Consider the following 10,372-nt stretch of genomic DNA (forward strand, 5'->3'; position numbering starts at 1 on the left):
TTCTGGATTTCTTTCAGAAGGAATTGCTCTGTGTGTAGCTGTAGATTCGGTGTGTTTGTGGGAGGAGATGAGTTTAGGGGTCTCCTGTATTACCACCTTGGACTGGAAATCTGTGAATCTTTTGTTTTATACATTTCATCAAATCTGGAAAATTTTCAGCCATTAGTATTTCAAAAAAATTTTTCTGCTCATCCCTTCCTTAATTGACTTAAATTACAGGTATATAAGGCTACTCACTAATACTATGTTAGGTTTTTTTTTTCAGTTTTACTTTGAAGTTGATATTGTGTCTTTAAGTTTACCACTCTTCTGCTATGTCTAATCTTGGGAAGGCTTTTGGGGATCATTACTTTAGTGAAGCTGGTGGGACTCAGGGGTACCAAGATTCAATTATTCTTTTTATTAATGTTAGCGTGACTGTCTTTGTGGGGATAAGATGATGAAGATAGGGGAATATGGGTTATGTATCTTTGGAAGAATCTTTTTTTATTTTTTTAATGAGGCTTAGGAATGTAAGTGAACAAGTTCTATGAAATCAGCCACATCTGTAGAATACCATTTCTTCATTATTAGATTACTGCTTAAAGTTGGAAATTCAAATACTGAATAGTTTACACAAGACAATATAATTGTACAAAGGCAGGAAGAAAATGAATATGATACAATACATAGCAAGTAATGCAATATGATGCAGTAAATACAAAAGCAGGGGGATAATCACATGGCTAAGGCAGTTGGAGAAAATGCAGGGGAAAAGCCAAGAGAGAAGGTAAGTTCCCATAGTTGGGACCATATCTTAGTCATTACATATAACTAAGGGAGAACATCGGGGAAAACAGACAATGTAAACACATTTATTGAGCACCTCCTATAGGCCAGGTATGGTATGGTTCCATTTCTATAACCTCACTGCAAAGCAGTTATTACTATGTTTTAAGAGGAAACACAGAAAGGTTAGGTAGATTGCCCAACGTGTGGTATACAATCTCTTTCATATGCTGTATCTTGAATCAGTATTAGTTGAATAAATGAGTATGTATTTATTCAAGTGAAAGATATCTTGTGAATCTTCTTTGCTGTGCTTCTTTCTAATCTTTCCTAGAAAAATGCTAAACAGATAACTACAGGCTAGGGAAAGGATTGTGCTAGCTGGCATGCAGTAAGAGCAACAGGAACAACAGTAATGGCAGTAACATATACAGACTCCCTGTGAGTTGGCCACTGTTTTGATTTACGTGTATTAACTCATTTAGTGCTGACAACACTATGAGGTAAGTACAATCTTTATTTCTCAGTTTACAGATGAGGCAAGTGAGGTGCAGAGAGGTGAAATAGCTTGTTCAAAGTTATCCCGTTGCTTCCCTGGTGGCACAGTGGTTGAGAGTCCGCCTGCCGATGCAGGGGACAGGGTTCGTGCCCCGATCTGGGAAGATCCCACATGCTGCGGAGCAGCTGGGCCCGTGAGCCATGGCCGCTGAGCCTGCGCGTCCGGAGCCTGGGCTCCGCAACGGGAGAGGCCAAAACAGTGAGAGGCCCGCGTACCGCAAAAAAAAAAAAAAAAAAAAAAAAAAAAAGTTATCCCGTTGGTAAGTAGTAAGGCCAGGATTTGAACTTTGATAGTGGAGCTCCAGGCTATACTTCACACCTCTGAACTATCTTGCCTCTAGTGACTTGCTGCCTTTCTTCACTGTGGTTCACCTAGCTTCACCTTTGGGCTCAGGCCCAGATCAAGTTTTCCCTAATTTCTCCTTTCAGGCCTCTTACAGCCACTTTGGCAAGTACTGCTTCCAAAGCCAGTGGAAAACATTGATAGACTTCCCTGCCTTTTCTATTGTAAAAAGGGCAAATTGAAGTCATGGAGTAAGATACAAATCTCTCCTGCTTTCAGGTGGCAAGGGAGGTGAACCTAAATCAACCTTGCTGTATTTCTCAGATTACTATCTCAGCATATGAAGAAACAAAATACCCAGAATTTATAGAGAATTTATTTGACCTACAAATCAAATGCGCCAAAGACATGAACAGAAAATTCACAAAAGAAAACAAGAGGCAAATATCTTTATTTCAAAGTCAACCTTAGCTAGATTCATTTTTATGTTTTTCTTTTTTCCTTGATATTGGCAAACTTTAGAAAGATTGATGTGGCTGAAGCTGGAGAAGGATGGTAAGGATGTGAGGGGGGTGAGAGACAGTGAAAAGGTAGTGGGATTGATGGATTATAGATTCTGGTAGAGCTGAAGTAATGCCGGATTGTGGTATGAGAAGGAATAAACAGGAAGGACAGGAAGTAGTGATCAGAATATGGGATTTTACAATTGAGAATGTGAAGAATTTCAATTTATTGATAATGACAAGGTCTAGAGCAACACAGTCCAATAAAAATATGTGCTGTGTATACAACTTAAAATTTCATAGTAGCCAGATTAAAAAAAGCAGGTAAAATTAATTTTAATGTATTTTATTTAATCCAATATATCCAAAAGAGTAACATTTCAACATGTAATCAAAAGATTATTGAGATGTTTTATATTCTTTTTTACATAGTAAATCTTTAAAACTTCATGTGTATTTTACACTTACTACATATTTCAATTTAGACTACTCACATTTCAAATGCTCAGGAGCCACACATGGCTAATGACTACTATATTGGACAGCACAGGTCTAAACTATGACCATGGGAATAAGTGGTAGGATAGAGAGACCAGGGTGTTGGAAGGATCACCTATGTGAATACTAGAATCACCAAGAATGTTTTTCAGTCACCAAAAAGAACATGTTAGACCTACACATAATGAGTCGGAAAGATCTCCAAGACATATATTGAAGGGAAAATTAATTTCCAGTATAATATGTATGGATAATACCATTTATTAAAAAAATATGTAAGTTACAAAAGAATACTACAAGGAAAAAGATGTGCTAACTTGATAATGGTTGCCTCTGGAGAATGGAGTAGAAATAGGACGGAGTGGGAGTGAAGGGGGACTTTCAAGTCATGCTCTGTATACTTCTGGATCATTTGTATATCTCACAATAAGAAGGTATTCATGTACTTGTATAATAATTGCTTAAGAGTTAATATTAATACCATTGATCTTGTTATCTATTTGACTTGGTTTCCTCTCTCCCCCCAGTTGCCTGCCCTTTCCTCAAGTATCATGAATTATTCTGAGAATACAAAGCTGGAAGGCTTACTAACCATTTTTTTTTTATTAGTAAAAGAGTGTATGTGTTTAAGTTTGTTATATATGATGCTGTAAAGCACCTCGTTAAGACTTCCATTTCTGTTTTGTGTTGCTTGGGGCCTCAGATGACCAAATCTTTAAATCTCAAGATGAGTGTGATTAAGACAAGGAGAATGAGTTACGGGGTTCCATTCTGTGTCTTATTCTTTTCATCAGACAGCATTCATTTCCTCTCCTGTTTCCCTAACTAAACATGTAGCTCAAGAATGCTCTAGCAGACTTAAAGAAGCATGCTGTGACCTCTTTCTTTAGATTTTATGCTTCTTGAGGGCAGTGACTGAATTTTCGTACCCCTGGTGCCTATATTAATGCATAGCAAATAGGCACTCAATAAATGTTCTTTAAATAGCACAGTGAAGGTAATTTGTCAATGAGAAGAGCTAGTAAGTGTACTGAATTAGAGTTTAGAGTAGAGGAATGGGCTGTTATGTTATTTCTATATTGCTTTCTTGTGAACTTTCAACTTCCCCTTCAAAATCTAGGACAAATGTCACCTTCCCCCCATAGCTTTCCCTTCTGCACAAGTAGTTAACAGCCACACCCTCAGTGTGCCCAAAGAATTATGTGTATATCTCTCAAACCCTCTCATGCTATGTGTTCACATTTCTAATTGTGAGTTCTTCCTGGATAAGGACGATTTCTTACTATATGTAACACAATGTCTGAGACCTAGCAGGTGCTCAATAAATGTTTGTGAATGAATACATACATAAATGTATAGATCAGACCTTGAGGCCTCAAATCCATTTCCACATACAATGACAAAACAGAGACAAAACCTACATTTATTTAATTACTGAATATTTATTGAGCACCTGCTATACACCAGGCAAAAGGTAAGTCCTCATCATAAAAAAGTCCATTATACTGATTTAGTATCCATTCATTCTTTGGTTAATCTTCATGTACAGTTTGCTCAAGTGTACTTTCAAATATTGCATAATGCTGTAGACCATGATATATTCCAAGGGCTGTCTGAAGGATAAGAGGAATCACCATTGCTTTTATCTCTGTTTGACAAAGCAGCAGCCAATAAAGTAAAACCCTTCCTTTTGGTGGCAGTGGAACAGTATGATACCTAAAAATGAAAAAGGATTAATTACTTCCTCTGGAAGTAAATTCTATAAAAAATTTGTTGATGTCTCCTAAACTGATCATTTCTATTCTAGATCTTTCATGTAGATAGCAAAAAAGGTTAAAATTAGCTATTTGAAATATGAAACTATGATACTTTGATGAAAATGTGTCATTGGCATCTAAAGAATAAGGAGAGTTTACTAACATTAAAAAAAAAGGGGGGGGTTCCCTGGTGGCGCAGTGGTTAAGAATCCACCTGCCAATGCAGGGGACACAGGTTCAAGCCCTCCTGGAAGGTCCCACATGTCGCGGAACAACCAAGCTCGTGTGCCACAACTACTGAGCCTGCGCTCTGGAGCCCACGAGCCACAACTACTGAGCCTGCGTGCCACAACTACTGAAGCCTGTGTGCCTAGAGTCGGTGCTCTGCAACAAGAGAAGCCACCGCAATGAGAAGCCCGTACGCACACTGCAACCAAGAGTAGCCCCTGCTTGCCTCAACTAGAGAAAACCCCCAAGCAGCCAAAAATAAAATAAATAAATAAATTAATTAAAGAAAAAGGGAAGAAAGGGAACAAAAAGATGGACTTACTTGACTGCCAGACGTCCATTTTTAGAAAAAGCTAAAGCAGTGGGATATAAAACACCACACACTATGCCAATCAGTGAACTTCTCAGAACACAATTTTCCCGGCTTATGTTACCTAGAAAACAGAAGTAAATTTGATCTCCCTTTAAAACTCAGGATAAGAACTATTAAGAGTCTTGGGTCCTCATACAGTAGTTATTTGCACTGTCCTCAAGCATAGCAAAATAGTAGAAAGAATATTAGAAATTCAGTCTATGGCACAATAGACTAAATGTATCACATTTAAAAAATGCTTTTATTATACTTCACATAAAGATAAGTTACCTCTTACTTATATGGCTGTTGCAGAAGTAATTTCATAGTGAAGAATATTAAACTAGCAGACCAGATATCTGGATTTTAGGGTAGTACATTTATATTGTCTATGTGTCAGGCATGTGCTAGGGATACAGTATTACATAGAAGAGATCCAATCTCTGACCTTCAGGTCAGTTTACTAAGAAAGAAATACATTAGACAAATATTTAAACAAATAATCTTAAGTGTGCATATGCTTTGAAGGTAAAATGAATAGAGAATGTATCTAGAAACTTAACCTGAGGGAATCAGAGGTTTCCCTGGGGAAAAGGTATTTAAGCAGGGACCTGATGAACAGGGGTCAGAGGTTCCATCAATTACTAGTTGTGAAACTTAAGGTAAGGGGAGGAGGTAGGAAATAACATTAGAAGCCCATAGTATGCCAGATACTATGTTAGACATTCAACATACAGTATCTTAATTCTTAAAACAATCCTGTGAGGTAAGTACTATTAGTCCTAATTCATAGATAAGACAACTGAGTCTCAGAGATTAAATGACTTGCCCAGTGTCACAAAACTTAAGTGAAATATGTAGTATACCAAAGCCTCCTTTTTTCCCAGTATATCATGCTGCTGCTTAGTATACTTGAACATGTCTCAGCGTAGTTTCTTACCTGTAAAGAAAAGACACAATACTACTTGCCCTGGCTGATTAGGAGGATTGTTGTGGGGATGAAACAGGACAATATATGTGAAGGTACTTTGTTAGTGGTAAAGAAATACACAAATGTAAGGGACTATTATCAGCAGTAGCAACGGTATATGTTAATGAATAATTTTACTTAGATATAAATATATTATATGTTAATGAATTTAAATTTACCTGAATACAAAGCATGTCTTACAAGAAGCTCATAAGAAACTATGGTAGACAAAAATGGAAGTGTAGTCAATGATGCATATGTCTTCAAAGCATCATGTTTAACCTTGAAGCAATGTCTGAAAATTAAGTTTGCCAATATTCCAGAGAAACCAGCTGTTGTTCCAAAGGTCACTGTTCCATATATATTTAAAGTTCTAATTGGAAAAACAAAGTGAAGAATTAAGTTCAACATAATATTCTTCTAATAGATATATCCTTTCCTGGGTTTGTTATTACATATTTACTCAACATCAAAGTTTTCTTGAGCATTACTATGCTCAATACTATACAAAGAAAGGTATTTTCTTTGTGCTGAGGGTGGGGCAGTGAATAAAGCGGAAAAAAAAAAAAGAAAAAAAATTCCACCCCTCATGGAACTTGCATTCTAATGAGAGAACAATATAATTATCTTTCTGAGAATACAGTGCTTCTAAGATGGAGCTCTTTTAAAGAGAGAATAAATTTTGGCCACAAATAAATATGAATATGTTCCAATGTAGCCAAATTTTATGAACTATCTAAATCCCAGAATACTGTTCTTTCTACTAAAAGAATTAATTTGCTTAAGGTCATTTGAAAAAAGTTTTTTACATTTGGTTAGGCCTTCTAGAAAATAACTATTTCTTGAGTAGTCCAGATACATTTAAAATAATTTGTCTAGGATTTCCAAAACTTCATCCAAAGAAATTTGCAAGATCTAGTTTTTCTGACTCATACCTAAATCCAGAAATGTTTAAAGTCTAAGATCAACGTCCTTTGATTTTATTCTTGAGCTCTATTAATCTAAAAGTCAGAAGGGTAATGTGAGACTATATGTACATCATGGAATCTGTATTCACTTTTGCTGAGCTCAGCACTATGGCTGAGGTAATAAATTCTAAACTGAAATTAATTACAATTGATAATTAATATAAGTAGCCCTCAAGATGGTGTTCTCCTAATTACTTTTAATTAAAATATGTTTATTGCACAAATAACATTTCAACAATTTTAGAAACAAAACAATTTCAAGAGAGAAAAGAAATTATCCAGTCTCAGTATTCCAACAAACCACTATTTTCATCTGCTCATGTTTCCCTCCAGTTCTTTTTTTAAAATTAGCTTTCTTTATAACCAACTCAATAAAGTTAACAGGATCTTAGATACCTAGAAACAATGGCAATACAGAAGATCTGCAAATAAAGTTATTGACTTTCAGTCTGGGTGAGTTTCTTACTTTTCTTTTCTAAGATATTCAAATTTGTTTTCTATGATTTCGATGATCATTGGTTTTCTGAGTTTTGCATCTCCTAGAGAAGGACTGGACTGACCATATATGTATGTTGGCATCTTGATGTCCTGGAAAACACAAAAATCCAGAACCATAATAGCTAATGATGTTAATATTAAATCTTATAAATTCTACAGATTCAGATTAAAAAACATTTAATTTAGACTCTAGTAAAAGTGTCAGGTACTGTCATCTGCTTTCATATACTTTGTTAATGATTCAGTCAGTATTTAGTGAGCTCTTATTATCTGTTAGACGATGGCTTTTTGATTCACATAACAACTTTGAGAAATTGGTAGGATAATGGTCATCTCCACCTTTATGGATGAGATGAACAAGGTTCAGAGAGGCTGACTTGCCTGAGGACTTGTTGTAGAAGGATAATTTACTGAGATATTTTTTGTTTTCTTTACAGTTTTCCCTGAAGGTAGCCAGGCCCTTTGTAGTTCTCCATGCTCTAGCTTTTTCAGAGCTGAAAGTAAACAGTAGCTACTTGTTGACCACTATTTTTATCCTCTGTCTCATGAAAGCCTGAGCTTTTGGAGATGATGTTGAGTTTCCTGGAGAGGTAGGAGAGAACAGGGATTGCCTTGGAGAATATCGAGAGAGAACATCAGAAAGAGGGACACATTCCAGCGTAGTAAGAGGCAGTGGATCATGGTTACCTTGGATTATATAAGGTATATATATCCAGATCCCTACTGAGGCAGAAGTAGGGCCTTTGCTGGAAATTGCTATGCAGTATATCAGGGAGCCTGGACCTATGGCACTGGGCTCCAGGGTTGGAAAGTTCCTGTGTCTCAAGTGTGATGTATGAATAGACAGTTGCTAATGTCAAGGGACCATGAGGTTTGGCCAGTAGCATCTTAACAGAAACCAGTAGTTGAAAAAAAAACAAAACAAAACTGGACCCTCAGAAAGGATCCCTTCTGAATATTTTGCTCTGGGTAAGACTCTCAGATTTCTGTGAAACGTCTTAATATTTGTTACATCTTTTGCCATACTGGCATTATGGGATTCCAGATTAGCCAATGAATAGATTAAATCTATGCCTTTCGCAATTTATATGATTCTCCATTTTAACAACATTTATGGTCAAGGGCATAGACTAATAAGTCTCAAATTTTAGGAGTCCTGGGCAAGAGAATCAGAGAGGGTTAAGCATAAAAGACATAAAAGAGACTTAGTAAGATTCTCAACTTTTCATGTGCACAGGAATCACGAGTTTATCTGAAATGCAGTCTCTTGAGCTCCCTATTGAGATATCTGGATTCAACAGGAGTAAAGTCTAGAAATCTGCATTTTAATAACACCAAGTGATTCTGATGCTGGTAGTCAATGGACACATGTTGAACATCACTGTAATATTCATTTTCTGAATAAGTGGTACGTACCAGCCCTAACCCTACCTAATGAAAGGCCAATTCATCCATGGTATCGACATCCTGAAGGTATAGGCTCTTTTGAATCTTCATATGGTATTAAACAATGAGTAATAATGGACGAGTTTCTTTCCCTGCATCATTGAAGAACTGTACTCAAGCCAGTTCTTTTTCTTTAAAATATCTGGGGAGGACAGGAAAAAAAAAAGTAAAATATTTTATAAATTACAATTTTTCAAAGACTAGATTTAATCTTTTGCCTCTCTCTGACATCTAAATGGCAAATGGAAGAGACAAGATAGCAAAATCTAAGGGAGATTCTATATCTAATCCCTCTAGTGTACATGAAAGCAGATGTCAGTAACATGACAATTAACCAGAAACTTGGGAAAACTTTTCGTTTTGCTGTCATCCAATTCACTGAAGTCCCTTATTCCTCACAAAGAAAACTTTCAGGTAATCCCTTGTACCAACTTCCTACCTCGTCTACACCTCAATATATAGAAAACACAGATATCCAGGATTATGATCCTACAATACTGAAACAGGACAGCAAATATTTGAGTGCATAGTTTTTGTAAGGCAGTTATTAAAGCAGAGAAATATACTGATAGAATTTTTACAAGTACTGAAATGTAAAAAATTCTCTATAACTAACATTTTATCTAAAAAGTAACCAGTTCAAGGCCACTCAACTGGTCACCACGATTATACCAGTAATATTTTATGGTTTTGCAGTGCTTTTATGTGTATTATTTCACTTGACCTTCAGAATTTTATTTAACATTCACTCATCATTTGCTCAGACATTCACCTGGTGTTTGAAAGCCCCCCGGATAAGCAAGATGTAGTCATGTCCTCAGAACCCACAACCCAGGCAGAGGTCAGGACAAAATGGCAGGAAATTTAAAATGCAAAGGCCCCGAGTCAAGAGAAAACAGGCTACATCAATCAGGACTAAACTTTAGATCTCCTACTTTCTCCCCACCTCTTTTCATAGCAACCAGAGATTTAACTGCGCCCTGCATGGACTTGGGAGCTGTTCTCTTTAGACTTCAAATCCCTTTTACGCGCATCATTTCAGAAGAGTGCGCCAGCACTTAAGGCTGCAGAAATCACCGCCCATACCACCCTGGGTTTCCGCCTACCTCGGGCGCTTCCCCAACTCCCACCGGGACCACACCTGCAGCCCTCTGGTCGGCTCCAGCCTCACGCCCGAGCGCCGCCATTTTGGCGACTCACGTGACTAGTGGTGGGCGGGGACCCAGAACTCCCGGGGCGGGAAGTGGTGCTCATGCCTCTAGCCCTCATCCCTGGCCCGCCCCGACCCAGTCAAAAGCCGCGCCCTCCATCCTGGCTGTGATTGGGCCCGGCGTCCAGAAACGGGAGCCGCTCATTGGCTTCCAGGAGGTCCAGACTCCCATGGGCCCGCCCCCCTGCCAGGCCCGTATTCCCTTCTCTTTAATTTGTTAGCCTAGCTCGCTCTTCTCGCCTCCTGAGGGGAACGTGGGGCGGTCCGAGCGCAGGGATGTCGCTGCGCGTTTTCTTCTCCTCAGGGCACCTCCGTTAGCTGGGCCCGAGCTGC

The 10,372-nt window shown here is 37.8% G+C and overlaps 1 protein-coding gene across 4 annotated transcripts; it reads right to left on the bottom strand.

The window, feature by feature from the left end:
• Window positions 1-292: 292 nt before the first annotated feature.
• Window positions 293-10,043, bottom strand: TMEM126B (transmembrane protein 126B). Of its 4 annotated transcripts, none has more exons than XM_082627119.1 (5): window positions 9,971-10,007; window positions 7,352-7,473; window positions 6,097-6,290; window positions 4,918-5,029; window positions 293-4,326 (listed from the first exon to the last, which is right to left on the bottom strand). In XM_082627119.1, the coding sequence occupies exons 2-5, from the start codon at window positions 7,462-7,464 to the stop codon at window positions 4,143-4,145; spliced, it is 603 nt and encodes a 200-aa protein (XP_082483245.1). In that variant the 5' UTR covers window positions 7,465-7,473; window positions 9,971-10,007; the 3' UTR covers window positions 293-4,142. The 4 variants fall into 4 exon arrangements, with proteins under 4 accessions (XP_082483245.1, XP_082483244.1, XP_082483243.1 ...); XM_082627118.1 differs by lacking the exon at window positions 9,971-10,007 and adding an exon at window positions 8,815-8,900 and having other exon boundaries at window positions 294-4,326; XM_082627117.1 differs by lacking the exon at window positions 9,971-10,007 and adding an exon at window positions 8,800-8,885 and having other exon boundaries at window positions 294-4,326.
• Between the last annotated feature and the right edge of the window lie 329 nt (window positions 10,044-10,372).

The sequence above is a fragment of the Mesoplodon mirus genome (genome assembly GCF_964341445.2).
Source record: "Mesoplodon mirus genome assembly, chromosome: 7".
Classification (NCBI taxonomy): Eukaryota; Metazoa; Chordata; class Mammalia; order Artiodactyla; family Ziphiidae; genus Mesoplodon; species Mesoplodon mirus.